Source organism: Numida meleagris, chromosome 20 (assembly GCF_002078875.1).
Source record: "Numida meleagris isolate 19003 breed g44 Domestic line chromosome 20, NumMel1.0, whole genome shotgun sequence".
Classification (NCBI taxonomy): Eukaryota; Metazoa; Chordata; class Aves; order Galliformes; family Numididae; genus Numida; species Numida meleagris.
The window spans coordinates 4,384,195-4,404,158 of NC_034428.1; the positions used below are offsets into that span (position 1 = coordinate 4,384,195).

Sequence of the window (19,964 nt, forward strand, 5' to 3'; positions counted from 1 at the left end):
CGGCGGCGGTGGAGGCCGGGAGCCGGGGCAGGGGGCTCGCCCCGCGGCGCGCAGCATGGTGCGGGAAACCAGGCACCTGTGGGTGGGCAACCTGCCGGAGAACGTGCGGGAGGAGAAGATCATCGAGCACTTCAAGCGGTGAGTGGGGCGGGGGGGGCGGGGATAGGGCAGGAGGGGCCCGGGAGCCGCGGGGAGCCCCGCAGGAGCCGCTCGGGAAGCGCGGAAATCTCCGCAGAAATGCTCGGCGATCCGCAGGGATCCCCGGAAAAACGCGGCGGGAGGCACCGAGCCCCGCCGCCCTCCGCGCCGAGCCGGGCTGCGCTCTCCCTCGCCGTGTGCGCGGCCCTCGGAGCGCCCGCGCTGCGGTAGCGGCCCCGCGGTGCGCGGCCGCTGGGGGCTGAGTGCTGACAGCCCTCGGAGGCTCTGCCGCTCTGCCTCGGTGCCGCGTCCTTCACCATGAGTCACCATGGGAAAAATAGATGCGATCCGCGCCGCGCTGACAGATGGCGGCCCGGGGCGGGCTGCGAGGGGATGTCCTCGGCTCGCGCTGCGGGGCTGGGACGGGGCCGCTGCCCGAGCTCGGCTGCCTCCAGCCAGGCCCTAAAATGGCGGCGGGGCCCGGGATGGGCCCTGCGTGGGGCCGGGGCTCCCCGGGATGGGCCCTGCGTGGCGCCGGGGCCCTGAGCCCGCGTTGCGCGGCGGAACGTGGTGCGGAAGGCTCGGGGGGTTCGTGCGATTCCGGGCGCAGCGAGCTGAATGGAAGTGGGAATTTGACGTTCCTGGGTCTGATTTTTGTCCAGCCCTCCGCTTTTGTAAGATTAAAGCAGGGAAAAAGTTGCTATGGCACTGTTGCTTGGAGATGGATGTGAAAAAATGGCAGGCTCGGAATTGTGAATTCCCCTTTTTTTTTTTTTTTTTTTCGGTTGTTTTTACCTCTGCGAGTTTCGATTGGTGGCTGCGGGAGGAGGTTTGCTGCCAGGCAGAGCCCTCCGTTCCCATCATCTCTCGACGGCTTTCCAAAGATACGTTTCTCAGCGTTAGCGCGTTGGAAGGAGGCTGATCTCACACGAGTAAACACGGGGCTAAAACACGCTCCAGACATCTGGGTCTGGGCGCAGGTACTGGCACCATGGCAGGTAGCGGGCAGCCGCAGGTACAGCCGCACAAAACAGCCGGGCTCTTTGTGTGCCGGGGACCGGCGTGGAAGGAGGGAACAGGAGAAGGAGGATCTGGAGTTCGGAGTGTGGGCAGAACGCTGCTTGCACGCATCCCCCTGTCTGGACGTGCTCCTCAGGTTTGGGATCTCGTGGCTGGGGAGCAGCGGTGCCCGCAGAGCTCCCCGCTTCCCGTGGGGCTGTTTGCGTTTCCACTCAGCTGCAGTTTCCATATTACAGCCTGCACGCAAGCAGGCGTGCTGTTGCACAGGCTCTGCTAGGAGCAAGTTTGAGAAACACGACCATTTTGTTTCTAAAGAAGCAAAATCTAAGGGTGTCTCCTGAAACTTAAATCCTTGTGCTCAGTGTGTGTGTGTGTGGGGGGGGGCAGCTTTATTTCTTCTTCCTGTTCTCATCCAGTTCCCTGTTTACTCTGGGAACCTTGCTTGGTTTCACAGCCTTTGGGCTCTTTTTTTTTTTTTTAAGAGAAGGAATTAAGGTGAAAAAGGTATTGTGCAGGAATTAATACGTTTCTCTTTTGTCTTGATAGTCGAAGGGGTTAAGAAGAGGGATTCTGTCTGTATTGTAACAAACTGAGATTCAGGCTTTTGTTTTGTTCTCATAGGCAGTGCTCCCTTCTGAAAGACTTCATTCTAAGGCTCTGTCTTTTCTTTCAGTGGGTTCCTAAGGCATCCCCGAACGCAGAAGTGATGGGTGCCCAGAGCTGGGGTCTGCTGTTGAGAGGCAGCAAACCCGGAGCCAGCACTGGGGTGCAGGGAGGCAGGGAGCGATCACTTTGGGTTCACCCGACTAGCGGTGCCTTGACTCGCAGGAAAAGAGTCATTCCCCATCACCGAAACAGATGCTCAGCAGCTTGCAGAACAAGGCAACTAAATATAGTAACGGTTGTCCCCAGCACAAGTGCTGGCCTTCTGTAGTTTCTTTCCCTGTGTTTTCTCCCGGTTAATCTGGAAGAACCTGGCTTTGTCCCTTTATTGCTGTTTTAAAGGGTGAGAGGAGTAAAAGCCTCTTAATTGCAGGCCATGTGACTTTGGTATGCCATCACGCATTCTGTGGGAGAATTAAGACGTTCAGAGTGGCAGCCAGGACTGCGAGACACCTTGGATTTCAGGAGCAGACGTTCTCCTTCAAAATTATTGCGATTACACTGCAAATCAGAGCTCTCTCGGAGCAGATAAATAGCTGTTAGCCTTCTCTTCTGGAAAAGCGCAGGGCTTTGTCCAGCCCCACGCCGCCCTGCTCTGAGGCATGCAGGCTGCCTTCTGCAGAGCGGGTCACGTTGTCAACGCTGCTGCTCTGAGGAGCAAAATCTGGCCGTCAGGGAGAGTGTGTGTTTCTTTCAGTAGCTTCCAAGCAGCAGTCGGTCAGCTTACAAGAAATGTTTTGTCTGGTGGCTGGGAGTGAGGACACGGCCTGGGAGCGCGGCACCTCCTGCTCGAGCGGTGATGGAGCGATGGCACCGTGTGGGGCAGAGCGGTGGGATCACTGCTGGGGAACATCCCTGAGCTTTTGCTGCTTATAATTGAGTTATGGTCGTTGGGTATCACTTGAGATGCAAAAAGAGATGGATACAGAATGACCCATTCCTGTTTTTTTTCCTCTATTGGCTTTAAGTGACAGTATTTCATAGCACAGACACTGGTGTGTTAGCTCAGAGCCTTTGGAGGGAAGGTGGGATTTGTGCTTGTGATTTGCTGAGGGCCTGGGGTACCGGGCAGCATGGAGGCCTGGTTATGCTGTGTTTGACCAACCCCTTGAGTAAGAGATGTTGGTTTTGCGGAAGGTAAGCACGATTCCTCGGTGCTGGGAGAGTCACCGGTCCCCAGGCTTCCCCGCGCTCGGTTCTTTGCACACACTGGAGTGAGGTGGCAGCTTGGTGACGCCACGCTGGCCGGGGAAATGCCTGTAATTACTGCAAAGAAACTTAATGAAGAGCTGCGCAGAGCGCGGATTTGGACTAAGCTTCTCTTACAAGTTTCTGTACTCTGGGCCGCGCTTGAAAGATAAGTGGATGGGTCACTTGGTTACAAAACTCTGCTGTCTGCTGAGCCTTTCCAGCATTGTTTGTTCCCTGAGGTTCCTTCAGAGGTCCTGGCTGCATTTCTTTGTGATGTGAGGAAAGCAGCTTCTGTTATCGCTGAAATACCGCTCTGAAGTTTCGCTGGCTTTTGGCGTTCCTTGTAATTGCTCTAAATTCCCTTGGTACAACACTGAAGTAATCCTCATGCCCTGTCAGACGGATTGCTGCTCGCCTGTCTCTGCCATGTATGAGCTAAATGAGACCGTTCTACGTGTACAGGAGTTGCTGTCGGAGCCTGATGGTGGTTGTGGCTGAATCTGGGTTGATGGAAGCGTTGGGATCTGTGTGGGACTCATCCCTGCGAGTGCTGAGAACAGACCAGTGGATGGAGAGCTTAACAGTCCTTGTGAAGCATACGCAGATATTAAACCCATTCATCAAGCAGAAATGGGACTAGAAAAGGCAGGGAGCTGTTCTCGATAGTCTTGTTGATGGTTTTTTTTTCCCAGTGCTTTTCATAGGACAGCGAGTCATGCCAAGTCCTCCGGCGGATGACCTTATGTAGTCTTAAGGTGTGTCCAAAATTAGGTCCTTGTCTTTGCTGAGGGCCCAACAGCACCAGCTGGCATTTCATGGGAAAGGAAGTCAATATCCATGTGAGCCGAGGGCAGGCTGCAGTTCTGGGGCGTGTTGGTGAGCCAAGATGAGCCCAGAGCTTTTATTTTCCTGCACTAGTGAGCAGCAGCAGCGGGAGGAGATGTTTGCTGCATGTGAAGATACGCCTGAGATACACTGCCAAAAAGAGGTGTTGGGAGGTGTTTGGAGAAGAACTGGGGGGAGATGCAGAGGTTGGGACTGTCTTAAACAGAGTGGCCACGAAATGGTAGAGTTCTCGAATCTTGGTGGAGTCAGGAGGGGGAGCAGCAAAACTGCTGCCTTCAACTTGCCGAGCGCGGCCTTTGAACTGCTGGGGACACTGGTAGGGAGAGTCCTTTGGGGTTCAGTCCTGATGGGGAAAGGGGCCCAGTAAAGCTGGGTGCTCAAGAAGGAATGCTGAGAGGCGCAGGAGCAGGGTGTCTGCCTGTGTCATAAGGTGAACTGGTGTGGGAGAAGACCGGCCTGGATGAACAGGGAGCTTTTGCTGAGACTCCGGGAGGGACAGAGTCTGCCTCCTGTGGGAGAAGGGACGGGCAGCTCGGGGAGAGTACAAGGAAGTTGTTAGGATGTGCTGGGAGAAAACTAGAAAGGCAGTAACCCAGCTTGAACTCAGCCTCACCACTGGGCTAAAAGAGAACGAAGAACTTCTTTACAACTATATTGACAGGAAGAGGAGGGCTGAGGAGAATCTCCATCCTTTACTGGATGTGGCAGGGAACGTGACCACCGAGGATAAAGAAAAGGCTGAGGTTCTCAATGCCTTCTTTACGTCTGTCTTTAAAAGTCAGACCAGTTATCCTCAGGGTGCTCAACCCTCTGACCTGGGAGACTGGAATGGGGAGCAGTAACAATAAACCCCCCATGATTCAGGTGGAGACAGAAACCCACTGCTCCACCTGGGGAGTCCATGGGGCTGGGTGGGATCCTCCCGAGGGCGCTGGGGGAGCTGGCAGGGGTGATAGCCAAGCCGCTTTCCACCATCTGTCAGATGTCAGAGTTCCTGGTCAACTGGAGAGGTCTCAGTGGACTGGAGGCTTGCCGGTGTGACTCCCATCTACGAGAAGGGTCATAAGGAGGATTTGGGGAACTACAGGCATCCATCAGCATGACCTCGGTGCCAGGGAAGGTTATGGAGCAAGTCATCCTGAGTGAGAGTGCACGACGCGTCCAAGACAACCGGGGGATCAGGCCCAGCCAGCATGGGTTCACAGAAGGCAGGTCCTGCTTGACCAACCTGATATCCTTCTGTGACTGAGCGACCCGCCTGGTGGATGAGGGAAAGGCTGCTGACGTAGTCTGCCTCGACTTCAGCAAACCCTCTGACACTGTCTCCCATGACATTCTGCTGGAGAAGCTGGCAGCCCGTGGCTTGGACAGGTACTCTCTGCTGGGTAAAGAATTGTCTGAAGGGCCAGGCCCAGAGGATGGCCGGGCTGTGGTGAGGTGGAGGTTGGCCTCTTCTCCCGTGTAGCAGTGATAGGACAAGAGGGAATGGCCTCAGGTTGTGCCAGGGGAGGAGGTTCAGGCTGGGTATTAGGAAATATTTATTCTCCAAAAGAGTGGTCAGGCACTGAGACGGGCTGGCCAGGAAGGTGATTGAGTCACTGTCCCTGGAGGTGTTCAGGAAAGGTTTGGATGTTGCACTAAGGGACATTGTTAGTGGGGAGGTATTGGTGGTAGGTGGATGGTTGGACTGGATGATCCTGGAAGCCTTTTCCAACCTTGGTGATTCTATGAGAAGCTGGGGGGCAGAACTGAGGCTCATCCCTCTTGGCTGGTATTTTGGGAGGGCTGCTGGTGCTGAGGCTGTGAGCAGTTAAGTTGCTTCTGGGTGGGTAAGTTCTGATTTTGGTGGCTACCAAAAATAAGCGCTTGCGAGATACGTTGTGTGTGGTTTTTATTAAGTTGAGTGAATTTGCTGAGGTCTGTGAATGCCCTGAAACCAAAGACTGGAAAGGCAAACATTCTTAAACAGTGAACTAAGGAGTAAACTAGAAAATATGATTACTGCTCATAGTAAGATTTTGACTTTAGTGGGAAGAATATGAGCCTGAAGATGGGAATTCGCAGTGAGCAACCATCCTGGTGGCTTACCTTCACGTGGATCTCCGATGTTACAAAGATGGTTTGAGCAGCGAATGGAAATCAGACAGAAGCTGCTTTTTGCAGGTTTCCACCTGATGATGCTACGTGCCAGGGTAGCTTTGCCTTCCTGGCTGCCCAGCACTCCCGCTGTGGCTGGGTAACGTCAGCTCTGGGCTCCTTGAGCCTGGAAGCCCATCTCCAGTGCTCAGCTGCAGTCGTATTTTAAGACGTGATGACGACTTCTATGGAACGAGTAAAACACAGCGAGTGCCTTGGCTTCTGCATTTCCATAGTTATTGTTTGACCCGCTGACACTGTGTAATCATCTCATGCAATCTGTAAAATCCTGCAGCGTGGAGATAACGTCCTTTAATAAAAGATGAAACGTTGTTACGTACTTTTCATAAATACGCCACAATATATTCCAGGCATTGCTGCAGTCTGCTCTGTTAACAGGGCAGATTGATGGTGGAGGCAGTGTCTGTGAATTCACTTGAAACAGCACACTTCTCGGGGCAGATTTTTGGAAGTGCACCCTGCAGCACTGCGTGCGGCTGGCTCTGTGCTCAGTTTTGTATATTCATGCGTTGTCTGAGGTCCAAATATTCATGGTGACTTGGGTGATAATGCAGAGTTGGGATGTGGAAGGAACATAAATTTTCTGCTCAGACAAACTAATAATGAGAAGAGCAGTAGCCTGTCTCTGCGGCTGGTTTCTGTTTGAAAACCCAGGCATCTTTTAAGAACAAAAGGAGCTTTTTCGCTTCCATTCTCTTCCTCTTTTTAATTAAGCTTAACAACTTAAAATTGAAAGCACTTTTTTTGGTATGCTTAGATCTGTAGCGTGCACATCCTAATCTAATGAAAATGCACTGGAAGTGTCTGATCTCACCAAACCAAACAGCGGGATGAACCCGAGCCTCTCTGGGAGCAGTGCAGGCGGATGGTCGCAGTGCTCAGCACCGGAGATGCTCTGCAGATAGAGGCAGCTGAACTGCTTACGTGTTCCTCTCGGGTACCCTCCTGTCCACATACAAAGGCTTAACGTGTCCTTTGTTATCCTGTGATGCGGCAGGAGATCAGAGCTGGGTTCACACCAAACTATTGCACAGAGGCGATTGGGTACGTGATCAAAGCTGGCTTGGAAGTCATCTTTTAGCTCGCTAAATAGAGTGCTACCAGACTGTAACTTCTTTTTAATAGGCAGTTTTGCTCGAGGTAGAAACCAGAGCTGATGTTCTCAGTCCACGGGCTCCATTAGGAATAGCTTCTCCCCATCCTCAGCTTCCCCTGCGTGCTGCAGGAACCTTGGGAAGGATGCGCGCTGCTTCTGTGCAGCACAGAGCCCTGAGCCGGGCTCCTGCTGCTGCTGCTGCTGTGGGCCTGAATGCCTCCTGTCCCCGTTTGTGGTGCCGGCTGCCAAAAAGCACACAGAGCCTTATTTCAGTGTTCCCTTTTCAGGCGCTCTGTGACAGCTGCGGGTGACCCGTAACAGTTAGTAGGGCAAAATAAGAAAGATAAATGGCCAAGCTGTATGTTTAAAGTAGTCATTGCTGGAGGAGGAAGTCTTCCGGCCTCATCCATATCCTGATTGTGAGGAGAATGAAAGCTCAGAATGGACAACTATCTCCCTTGTATACGGAACCAAGTCTGATTTAGGAACTGGTGGTTGTACACGTGAGGTGCTGGTCTTGGAAAGCCATCTGAATGCATCTAGATGGCCGTGATGCACACACTGGCCTCGCTGTAACCAAAGACAAAACGAACCTTTGGTCTTCTCTAAAACAACTTGCTGGGGGTGTCAGCAGCACAGAAGCTTTGCTGTGTTCTAATAAGAATGGGTTCAGCACTGATGTAGATTTCTGTGTGCTGGCTCGCCCCTAGCTGCGAGCTAGCTGCCTTTTCTGGACCGCTGTTTCCTAGAGAACTGACAGAAGCTTGTAAGAAGGCAGGTTGTAAAGTTTGTTTCACTAGAGAAGTATGAGCCTGTGATCACAGAGACTCGTTAAGCCTGAAGATGATACATATTTAAAGTACTTTACAGCATGGCAGGGAGACCATAATGTTATGACTCTGCATTTTCCTCCATCTGCTGCTGAATACATGCAAAGCAGGGCTTGGAGAAGCAGAACTGAGGTGGGGATTTACCCTTTGATGTAAGGATGAGAAACGATTAATTGCGAGATTTCCCCCACGGTTGCGATGCAAGCACATACTTAAAATCAGACCCAAACAGATCCTGAAAGCATTCCCTCAAAACAAGGCTTGATCCCATTCAGAAGGCATTTAACGTAGCATATCACCACCAGTGTTTTTGAAGCAAATCTACAGATTAAGCTTTAGGATGGAAGAAAAATGTCCTGGGGTGGAAGCTGGTGGCTGTGCGTCTGCGTAGGGTGGAAGAATCACAGCACATCTCACTTGATATAATGCAGTTGAGCGTGTCCTCCCCTTACAGAGCTTCTACAAATTTCTGTAGCCTCCTCAGGCTTCCATGAGTGGTTTTACTGTTGAGGAGCAGCATCGTTTTCATTTATTTTGAGGGAGCAAGAGTGACGTGGTCTTGCCGCGCATGCTTCTCATCCCTGCTCGCTTTTGAGCCCGTTAGCCAGCTGGAGCTGAACTGGAGGGCGAAGGGGTGCTCCCAGCCTCAGTGACACGACGTCCCCGTGAGTTTAATGGAAACGAGCAGTTCTAATAGAGGAGGGAGACCTGATTAGCGGCCCCATGGAGAGAAAAGCTGCAGCGTGAGCCGAGCCCTTATTAGACATTAAAGAATCCACCCGGGAGAGAGGTGTTCCTAACCGTGGGAAAAGCTGCAGTGGGAACTGGTGTTTATTGGACACCGGGGAATTCGACCTCAAGACGTGCATCCATAAGAAATGAGTCTTCATTATTTCTGCTCACAAAGCCGCTTTGATTTTTTTTCCTTAATGATAATAAGACGGGTGTACCAGGAAGCCCTGCTATGGGTGCCTGCAGAAGCATGCAGAGGTGGCTGCTGGTGAAGGTTCCTTGATAACAGCTGCTGTCTGTTTTCTGGTGGCTGTGTCAGCGAGAAACCCGTCCCGTTGAACTCCATTAGTGCTGCTTTACCCATCGCAATATTGCGACAGCTCAAATTTGCCTTCTGCCTCAGCATCCTGCTGCAGGACTGACCTGCTGAGGGTGGTCGGAGGCTTTTCCCAGCTCACTGTAGGTGATGCCAGTGGCCAGACCAGGGCTTCTGCTTCCCCTCTGCCGTCCTTGACCAGGGCTGGCTTTTTGGAAGCTCCTCCTGCAGCTTGTTCCATGTGCAGTGGCACTGATGGGCGCCTCGAGGAATGGGTGTTACCTGCAGTCATGGTTCAGGAGCGCACTGAAACAGAGCATCCGTAGCATTGCTGCTGGTGGAACTTGATGTCTTTGGCATTGAGAAAAATTTCCAGACATATTGACTATGGGAAGTAGTAGTTGTACAAGTAGCAAATGTGAATAAATAGTTGAAAACGTTCCGTTTCTTCCCTCTGTTGTGGGACGTAATAATTTTGTTTAGGTGTTAATACCTTGGCAGTATCCAAAGGATGACTTTGCCGTAAAGGTGTAAATTAAATGTCTTAATTATGAATCACTTCTTGTGTCTTAAAATGGAGCGTACAGCTGAGCTGTAGGCAAGGGGAGGCCGCTTATTTCAGCACCGAGCTATCTTCCAGACTATCTGATACGCCGAGCATGTTGCTCTTAAATAACAGAGGTATCAGAAGTATTGGTGAGTGTGCCTGTGCTAGCTTTTTAATTTCCTATTTTGTCATCTCTTACGGAGGGATTACGAGCGCAGACAAAGCCCTTGCTGTTCTCAGTGCGTGGCAGAAACACGTGCTGTGTCTCATTAACAACCCCGCTGGTAGTCAGGGCCGGGGGATTCCCACAAAGTGCTGTCAGGGGCAAAATGGAGCTGGGAAATGCAGGAGAGGATGGGGTCCAGCTGGTCAGTTTGGCACTGGGGCAGGAGGAGGGCTGGAATCATTGTGCTGAGGGTTCAGCCCGGTCACGTCAGCGCTGTGCCATAGCCCGGGTGGTGGTTTCTGCTCCAGAATTTTGAGGGTCGTTTAAACTTTTTTGTTGCTATGAGGAGTGCTGGAGAGAATGCCCTGAATAATGTGTATTTTTTTCCTCCAAAGGTCGCGGAGCTGATAAAGATCGCTAAGCAAGTTTTACAGCATCTAAGATTGCAATCTAGAAAAGTGTGGGAGCTCGGTAATGAGGGCATTTCTGACTCACTGCTGTCACAAGCTCGGTTTGCCCTATGGTTTGAAAGCCAGCGCTCCTTGTGAGATGAAGAGCTTTTATTTGCATGGCTTTGCGAAAGTGAAGACTTTCAAAGCTCACATCACGTGGATTTACCGCTCTCTGACAAGCTTTGCTACCTGTGATCATCCCGATTGGGATGACTTATCGCTGTAGAATTTTGTGCCGAGAAAGGTGGAATTTGAGAGGCATTGAGTTTCTTTTATTTTTAGCCGTCTTTAACGCGCTGTAGCAGCTGGAGATAAGGAGAGCCAACACCACCCACTGCAGCTCCGGGGGCTGCTGGAAGCGCTCCGTGCAGCACTAGCAGCCTCCATTGCCACTACCCTCGATCCTGCTGGGTTTGCTCCCCTTAAAAACTGATTTCTGGGGGAAGATGGCGTCTTTGGGGCCCTCAGGTTCTTTTTAGGGCTGCCTGTGTAGCTGCATGAGGTCGGTACTCTGGAGCATCACAGTGTTTTCACTGCAGTCCCAAATAGCAAGCTGCTTCTTGGAGATGCTGGGCGCGAGGAACGTTTTTGTCAACGTGATCCGATGCCCTTTGCTTACGTCTTAGCAGCCAGCAGTTGCATCCAGCTGCTGGGAGTAAATTCTGCTCTGGGCCTTCCTCCGGAGCAGCCGTGTGCGAGGGCTGGCGGCCGTGGGCATGTTCCTCTGTTTGTCAGTGGGTGTTTGGGATTCTGTTTGACAGACTCCAGGTTTGAGTGCCAGTTGTACAAAGATGAGTGGCTGTGGCTCATCAGGTGACAGTTCCCTGCACGTGGTTGCTCGTTTTAAGCCTCGTTTCCCAGCGCTGTGGAATTCAGCTTGCTCTCTATTGGGATTATGTTTCAATTAACACATGTTATTTTCATCCCAGCCCTGCACATACGCTTCTTTATGGACTGCCTCTGGGTGTGCCTTCTGTTCCAGGTTAGTTTTAGTGACAGGACCCAGACCCGGTCACGCAGTCTGTGCATTCTTTGAATATGTTTTCGTTTGTGTCCTCTCTTTGTAAGCTCTCAAGTCTTCTTTCTGTTGTCCCATCCCTGGAGGCATTCAAGGCCAGGCTGGAACTAGATGGACTTTAAGGTCCCTTCCAACCCAAGCCATTCTATGATTCTAGACATGTGATGATGTTTGAGCAAAGGTTTTATCAGGCTTGGACCTGGTCCTCTGTCCAAAGCATGACCTGAGCAGCATCTTAGGGATGACCAATGGTGGAATGAGGTCTGGGACTGAGCACCAGCAAAAAAACCCAGAAGGGACCTGAATGGAGGTGCTGGCTTCTACAGATGTGGGTAGCTTGGCTCCAAACCCTCTGAAGCTGGTAGTGGAAGCCTGCTTTATGGCAGCACATCCTGCAGCTCGCGTGCGGAGGAATGGAGGAGTGGGATGCGGACATCTGGCTGAGGACTATTTCAGGTCACGGTGTTTCCTTACGAAATAACAGCAGGGCCAGGGGAGGGTGGGTGGCAGGGGAGCTCCTCGCCCTGCGCTTTACTGAAAAAACGTGGTTGTATAATAGCTCCGAGCACAAAAACCCGGCCGTGCTTCCCGGCAGCTAAACATAGCTGGCTTCAGTCAGTGCGGATCCGAGCGGATCCATCATGCTCAGGTGTGCTGCTGTAGCAGCGTGCTTGTCAGATGGTGCTGGTAATGAGCGGTGCAGAAACGAGCACAAAAAGTTCTGCGCTGGGTTTGATGTCGCAGTGTGTGGCATGCAGTAGGACTCGTCGCGCAGCATTGTGCCCAGCGTCCCCACAAAAGGAAGGTGATGCTTTGTGGGCTGGGATGGGGCTGACCCGCAGCGCTCTGCAGCGCGGCTGGGGGCGGGTATGGGATTGTACAAGCCTGGGGGAGGGAGAGAGGAGGAAGGGATCAAAAGTGACCGCTCCTCTGATTTCTTACGGTCTGTATATCAGTTTGTAAAGATCCTAATCAGGTCATAAAATAATGTGGCCGAGCGGTAACATTTGCTTCCTAAATATTTGCTGGCCAGCTCTCTTGCTGCGTCCTTTGTTCCGAGCGCTTTTGCTGGAGGAGGGCAGAGGCTGCGCGTGGCCGCGGTGCCCAGGGAGGGGCCTGGGGCCGGGGATGGAGCGGGGAGGGCCGGAGCCCCAGCGCTGGGGATGGGGGTGCTTTGATCCGCAGAGAATCAACCGATAATGTTGAAATGACAAATTCGTGTTCTTTGTCCGACAAGCTGGATTAGCGTGGCTTTGTTGGAGCGCTGATTAGCTAGCAACTTCTGTTTTCTGAAAGGGCCACCAGATCTCTGTTGGTAGCGTGCTACAGCTGCGCGCTGGCGGAGGGGCTCGCTGACATAACAGCTCTGCGCGATTCAGCTGCACTGTGTGGAAGCATGACTTCATTGCGGTGCGGAGCCAGCGATGCACCGCCGGGAGCTCCGCACGCTCGAGGCGCTGCGCCTGGCGTTCCTCGGGGCCGCTGGGCGCACGGCTCAGCCTCTTTGTTTTCGGCCGGCTCTGCCAGCGCCGGCAGAAGGCAGGAGGGGTCGGGTGGGTGGGAGCCTCTCTCCCCATCCCCTTCTCCTTCTCCCCCTCTCCCCGGCTCTCGGACCCGCACCGAGGTCGTGCTCGCCCTTCGCCTCCATCTTGGCTCCCCGGCGCCGTGCGCTCCCCGCCGCAGCATCCTCCAGCCGCGCCATGCGGCACTGCGGCTCTCCTGTCCCCCGGGGATCGGGTGTGGAGCATCGCGGGGCTCCCCTCGCCGCCGTCGCTTTCCTCCCCTGCCGCCTCCCCGCCTCGCAGCAAAGACGATTGTCACAGATGATCCCTGGGGCTCATCAAGGACGCGGCGCAGGACGGCGTAGATCCGCGCGTCCGGATTACCGCGCCGTCGCCAGGCGAGGTGATTCAGGGCTGTGGCTGCAGCGGAATACGGCAGGAGCCTCCCCCGCTCATTTTTTATATAGAAAAAAAATTATACGTTGCCCCCCCATTTTCCATCGTTCGTTCTCTTTTTAATTTTTTCCCCAAGTAGGCACCAGGCAAAGCACGCTTCCCGGGTATGAAACCTGAGCTGTGTCTCGTTTTGTTGGTACACAGGGAGCACATGATGTTGATGTTCTGCATTTTCCGTGCGCTCCGGGCAGCGTCAGTTTGAATAGCTGAACGTTTCAGCACATTTCTGGATCTTCTGCAGGAAAAGAAAATAGTTGAGGTCTGCGTGTGTGTATTACAATAACACGTACGTGCTACGGTTGCAGAATTGGGAAATAAAAGGATGATCGGGCTGGTGAGTGGGAACAGTCAGAGCTTATTTCTGATGTAACTGGCAGGCAGCGTTTCGTATTAAGTAGGCTCTGGTGATTGCAGCCAGAAAGGTCAATTAGGATTTCAGGTTTTTTGAGGAATGTTGAGACATTTAAGTTTTTTTTTTTTCTTGCTGAAGATTGCAGACAAAGTACGGACTCGCGTTGCCAGAAACGGAATGCGTAAACAGTGAGCGCAGCACAGTGCGTGTTGGAACCAGTCAGCTCTGCAGCAGCAGCATTCAGGAGCACAGCTCAATAGAAAGGAGAGTTACAGCACTCTGCTCCAGCAGCTCGCTTCTTTTGTCTGAAGGGAGCTGGCGCTGGAAGGCACGTGGAGGGCACGCTGGTGACACCAGACAACGTGCCCCGTTATTCTCCATCGTTGTGTCGCATTCATTCGTTGCAGTCAGTCTTGTTTTCCTGAAGGGCTCTTTCCTGTTTTCCTTCCCCCTTCTTCCTTTCCTGTTGCTTCTCCCTTTACACATTCCACGTCCAATTAGGCTCGTTTTTTTTTTTTCCCCTCGTACAAATGTTATTACCTATGTCCTCGATTTTTAGTTTTCCTAAACCTTCAGTAACCTCACCCAGCCCCAGGAGAGCGCAGACCTGGGGAATTCTCCTTCCTGCATCACCATGATCTGCTCCGTGCCGCTCTCCGTTAGAATAAAGCATAACCAGTGCTGCAGTTTGGTGTCACAGGTTTGAAAACTCCTCTGGGAGTGAGCACAAAGGCTGCAGGCTGCGTCCTGGGCAGTATCCAGGCACAAATGCGTGCCATACGCGCCCCTGCCTTTTTCTGGCTAACAAGGAGCTTTTTCATTCACTTGAAAGATGCTCTTGTTTGTGCACATATTCCTTAATGACCAGTGTGCCGTATTCGGAGGGGGAGAAAATAGAGGAAAAATAAAAGCCAAATCCAGAGCAGATCATATGAGAAGCTCAGTGGGGCCGGGTGGGAACGAGGAGCCAGCAGTCGGTGAGGCAGATTTTCAGCGCATGTTTACGAATTAGTCATCCAGTAACAATGATGAAATGTTAAGGTGTACTGAAAGCCATGCACAAACCAGATGTGGGTTCCGGCAGCGCTTGCTCCTCAGACAGTTGTGTTGGCTTTTATTTGTGCATATACAGCTGAAAACAGCTTTTCTTGTCTTAAGATCAGTTTGCATCTGTTCAGCATCTTGCTGCTTTTGGGAATAGAAGAATTTTGCAATAATTCTTTGTTCCTTTTACTGATATTTCTTTTGTTTTCATTCTTTTATCCCTTCCCGGTTTGCTAGCGCATTCCAAAATAAAGGTTTGGTCCCTTTTTGTCATGGATTAACATCGGAGCTAAAAGCCCTAGCAGCTCTGCTAACCCTGCTGGCTGGCTTAGAGCCATCAGAATGCTGCGTGCAGTTCTCAGCCATTATGAAACCTCGCTGTGTTCGTCCTTTCCATTTTATCCTTTCTGCCACAGAATCAGAAAATCACCAAGGTTGGAAAAGACCTATGAGATCATGCAGTCCAACCGACCACCTATCAGCAATAGCTCTCACTAAGACAGAATAAGTCTGCAAGTATTAGAAAGCCTTATTCCATCGTGTTTTCTTGCGTGCAGAAACATGGTTTTTGGTGTTTTTTTTTTTTTTATGGACATTTACTCATCCCTACGTGCTGTGCGTGCTGCAGGCTGGGTGTGTGGGGCAGGCTGCGTGTGTGTCCCGCGGGGTAGCCTGAATAAGTGGGCTAGAGATCGGCAGCGGGGATGAGAATGAAGACTCGTTTCAGTGCTGAATGGATTAAATATAGATCAGAGTAGTGGAATTGCTGTGTCAAGGTCATTTTTTTCTTACGAAGATTTCTGAGATGTCTTTATTTTTACTTGTTGTGACACAGTTTTGGTTTAATTATGTCTTGCTCGTCAGATTAAAAATTAGAAGGGCTGCTCTAATTGCAAATACCTTTCTATTTCCTCGGCTGCTGCTGCTCCGTTGTTATAAAAACGGAGACCTTGCGGTAGGCTAAGCAAAAGAGGGGGGCTGGAATTATTCTGGAAAGTGCCTGTGACTTTTTCTCCCTTTTTGAGAACGCCTCCTCCAGCCTCTGATGTGTTTTGAGATGGGTTTTCTCGTGCAAATTGCTCGAAACTAATGCTGAGTTTTCACGAGGTCATGTTATTAAATACGGTCTTTTTCTACCTGCATTAATATTTTCGCTTTGCTTTGCTTTTCTTCCAGATATGGACGTGTCGAAAGCGTCAAAATACTCCCCAAGAGGGGGTCGGAAGGCGGAGTGGCAGCGTTTGTGGATTTTGTGGACATCAAAAGTGCGCAGAAGGCGCACAACTCTGTCAACAAAATGGGCGATAGAGACCTACGGACGGATTATAATGAACCAGGAACCATTCCCAGTGCTGCTCGGGGATTGGATGATACAGTTTCCATAGCATCTCGTAGTAGAGAGGTTTCTGGGTTCAGAGGAGGTGGGGGGGGGCCCACTTATGGCCCCCCGCCATCGCTTCATGCACGGGAAGGACGTTATGAGCGGAGACTTGATGGGTAAGTTCCAAGGTTTCTCTAGGCAGGTATTTTGTATTTGATATGGTGAGAAACACAAACTCATATATAGGGCCCCCAGATGGATTTAAAATTTTGGGAATTATCTATGCTTCCTATTTTGGGTTGGAAACGGAAGTGATTTCTATCCCAGTGGCTGGTACCTTGTGGATCCATAAAGGATGTTTTCTGCAGCTGGTTGGATATCTACACTTGAAATAAGGTGGTTTTAAGATGGAAGATTTCCTTTGGCCAGCATCGATATTGGAGTTACTCTTTTCTAGAAGTAATGATTCCATTTCTTGGATAATATTAAGGCCTTATTCGGATGTATCCCTACTGCCAGATGGAGTTATCTTTTACTACAACATGTGGTGAAGTTCTGTATGGAGTATCTTCGGAATACTAGAACCTAAAATTCTGTGAAAGCTTGATGCCTAGTTCTCAGTTCTCACTATACGCAGTTTATGTGTTAATTGGATTGTCACCAAAAATTTCCTAGTAGAATTTAATGATGCAGTCCCTTGGATTCTACAAACAACACTTAGCCATGGAAATAACGCTTGGATGGAGAAGACCGAAGGCAGCTTGTGATGTTTCCATTTTGGATCTACATCATTTCCAAGCTATTGGGATTATTCTTTCTGATGGTATTGGCAAAAAGTGCTGATGGACATGACTAAATTTTGGAAATTATAGTGTTTTTTTTTTTAAATGCTGGGATGAGAACTACTGCCTTGAATTTACTGGATGGTATACAGTCAAGACGTCAGTAGCCATGGGGAGTGGATTACTATCTAGTCTCTTAACAAGCTCTTTGTTGCTCCACATTAAGCGTACTTTAGTTTTAAGGACGTGGCGCTAACAATCAGTTTGTGGATACACCAACCAAAACTGACGGGGCTGGATGGTTACAAGGCGGCTCGAGGATGCCTGCTGGCCAACAGCGATGAGTGCCCTCGTGCATTGGGTCAACTACCAGCTGCTTGATTCAGACGTAGGGCTGGAAATTAAAATAATGGATCTATTTAAGTGCCTTCTGTCTCAAGAAAGAAGTCTGGGGGTTTCAGAGTTACGGTTTCAGTCTGGGACTACTTGCTTCCAGCGGAATTTTTTTTTTTTTTTTGGCCTGGCAAAAAAAATTTTTTTTTCTTTTTTTCTTGTTGGTTCATCCAAAATATCATTTGACACCCTTGCCCATTAAGAAGGTGGATTACCCCTGTAAGAGGGGCCAAAATTGGGGAAGTTATGTTCACAATTCTCTCCCTAGATTTAATTGGGAATATAGGTCGTGTTTCCACACTTGAAAAAGGTTGGTATGTCCTGCCCTGTGTATATTAGCCCCTCTCCTAACCCAAGTCAAACCCTCTCTTTCCACTAACTCCAGTAGTACTTAGTACTAATAGATAAATCAAAAAAGCACTGTAGCCATTAGATTTTCAGCTCTGCTAGCTCCTCTGTCTGTCTTCTGTGTCCTTTTCATGGAAGGACTTTGTTCTTTTATTTCAGCTGTAGCAGTAACCCTTTAGAAAATACTGCTTTTTCTCATACCTGATTAAATCAGCTTTCTCTGATTAACACTTTGTAGGATGCTAAATGCAATCGTTTATGAAAATGTTGATCTGGGTCCTTCAAAAGGGGGGGGGGGAAGAGAGATGTGTTTCTGTGCTAGACCCTGAAATGTCTTTAGAAATGCTGTTGTTGCCAGCAAGAGATAAGGCAAGAATGAATGTTAAGCACCTATATACATTAATGAAATTTTCTATTTTATCAGTTAGGGAGTTTTTTATATATAATTTCTGAGAAAAAAATGCAGGCAAGACATGAGTTAGCTCTGGAAATAACTCTGAAAATGAGTTATAATTGAACAACAGAGGGTGAATATATTTAGAGGATGAAGGATCCTGTGATTCACTGCAGAAGGAATTAAACTTCCTGAGACGCTAATCAAAAAAGATTCAAATCTGATTTTGAGTTTATAAAAGAGATCTGGAATGTTTCTGCCATTTTAAATGGGAGACAGACCCGTGATGCAGGAGGGGAGGAGGAAGGGCAAGGAAGAATTGGGTTATTAGGATTCAGGGGACTGGAGTGACTGATAATTGATTCTGAGCGTAGGGTCTGAGAAGGCTGAGAAAAAGGTTGAGATGTCCTTCATAAGGATCATTAAATTTTTTAATTAACCGTGGCTATCCTGCCATATTTAGAATTTTGCAAGTATTTTTTTAAACATTCAACGTAATCGTTCTTGATCTGCCATTTTGCTGAGGTACTGTAGACGTACCATCCCGGTGTTTGTCTAAATTGGACTGCTAAACTATTTATGAAATTCCTGTATCTGTTAATTGTACTGTATCTTTATTTAAGGGATCACACTAACGTTCTTAGAACGTGAAGCTTTCCTTAATTGACATGCAAAATGTTTGAAACACTGAAACAAAACAGATCTTCAAACTAGTGTGCTTACAGAGATACAAACTGTGTGACTGCAGTAACAACAGTCTCAGCAAACAAACACCCATAGAAAAATTAACTGAAGCTCTTCCTGTAGCTTTTCAGTTTATTTTTGGGGCCTGCATCTTTTTTAGGTGTTAGGAATACTTGCAATTTAAGTATTCTGATGCTAGCAACTAGGGTCTGCAGCTTTAACAAGAATTGAGTGTAGCTCTCCAATAAAAAGAGAAATTCCTTCTGAAAGAATGAAATATTTTACTACAACAACGAGAAAACCCTTAATTTCTGGGCTTTTGTGTGGGTAATACTACCCCTTTTGAAAGCAGCTTCTTACCTCTGGGTCATGCTTTGCACTGAGGCTTTCATGGCTCCAGCCCAATTTGTGATGCCATTTGTGCAGAGGGATAATTACACGAGTTTCAGTCATTGCAAAATTCAAGAAAAAATTCTGAAGCTCTTAAAGCAAAAATGGGAAAAAAGAAATGTTTATTGTGATGTTCAAAAATATGAAGTTTTCTACAGTGTTTACTGTATTTTAAAGAAAATGAAAAAAAAAAAAAAACAACAACCAGACTCCAACCAACAATTTACATGAGGATTCTGCACTGGAAAGCTTTATTTTTTCCTGTGCACGCAAGATGCTGGTCATGAAAGCCCGATCTGTAATTAAAACAAAATGATTGCTCAGCTTTACTGTCTATGAATATAACTTTGGAGTTAAGTAAAACGTTTTGTCAGTGTTTGCTTGATAGGTCATTGCTTCAGCAGAGAAGCAGTCGCTAAAGTAAATCCAGTGCTGAAGTGAATGTTTGCATGATTTGCTTTTAGTTGGTGCTTGCCCCTTTCTGATGGATTAAATATTTTTCCCTCCTCCTAAATGCAGGGCTTCAGATAACAGGGAGCGTGCTTATGAACATAGTGCCTATGGACACCATGAACGGGGGACGGGAGGATTTGATCGGACAAGACATTACGATCAGGATTACTATAGAGATCCTCGGGAGCGGACTTTACAACATGGGCTCTATTATACTTCTCGGAGTCGAAGTCCAAACCGTTTTGATGCTCACGACCCCCGTTACGAACCTAGGGCCCGGGAACAGTTTACATTGCCCAGTGTGGTACACAGGGATATCTACAGGGATGATATTACACGGGAGGTACGAGGCAGAAGGCCAGAACGGAATTACCAGCACAGCAGGAGCCGCTCGCCGCATTCATCCCAGTCCCGGACCCAGTCCCCGCAGCGGCTGGCCAGCCAGGCCTCCAGGCCCACGCGCTCCCCCAGCGGCAGCGGCTCCAGGAGTCGGTCTTCCAGCAGCGACTCCATCAGCAGCAGCAGCAGTACCAGCAGTGACAGGTAGGCTGCTCGTGGCTGCAGTGGACGCGGTGTTACTCAACCCGTAGCCCAGCTCAGTGTGCCATCATCCGACCCAGTGCGCCGTAACCCAACTCAGTGTGCCATCACCCAACTCAGTGTGCCATCACCC

General features: G+C 49.7%; 1 protein-coding gene across 5 annotated transcripts in view; it reads left to right on the top strand.

Annotated features, from left to right (window-relative positions):
- Positions 7-19,964, top strand: part of SPEN (spen family transcriptional repressor) — a 56,500-nt gene continuing 36,542 nt past the window's right edge. For 4 of the 5 annotated variants that reach the window (XM_021417294.1, XM_021417295.1, XM_021417296.1 and 1 more), the window contains exons 1-3: positions 7-138; positions 15,703-16,023; positions 19,358-19,834. In XM_021417294.1, the coding sequence (XP_021272969.1) occupies positions 56-138; positions 15,703-16,023; positions 19,358-19,834 (881 nt within the window). In that variant the 5' untranslated portion in view covers positions 7-55. Of the gene's footprint in view, positions 139-925; positions 5,230-15,702; positions 16,024-19,357; positions 19,835-19,964 lie in introns of those variants that run through there. The other variant, XM_021417298.1, reaches the window with a different exon arrangement.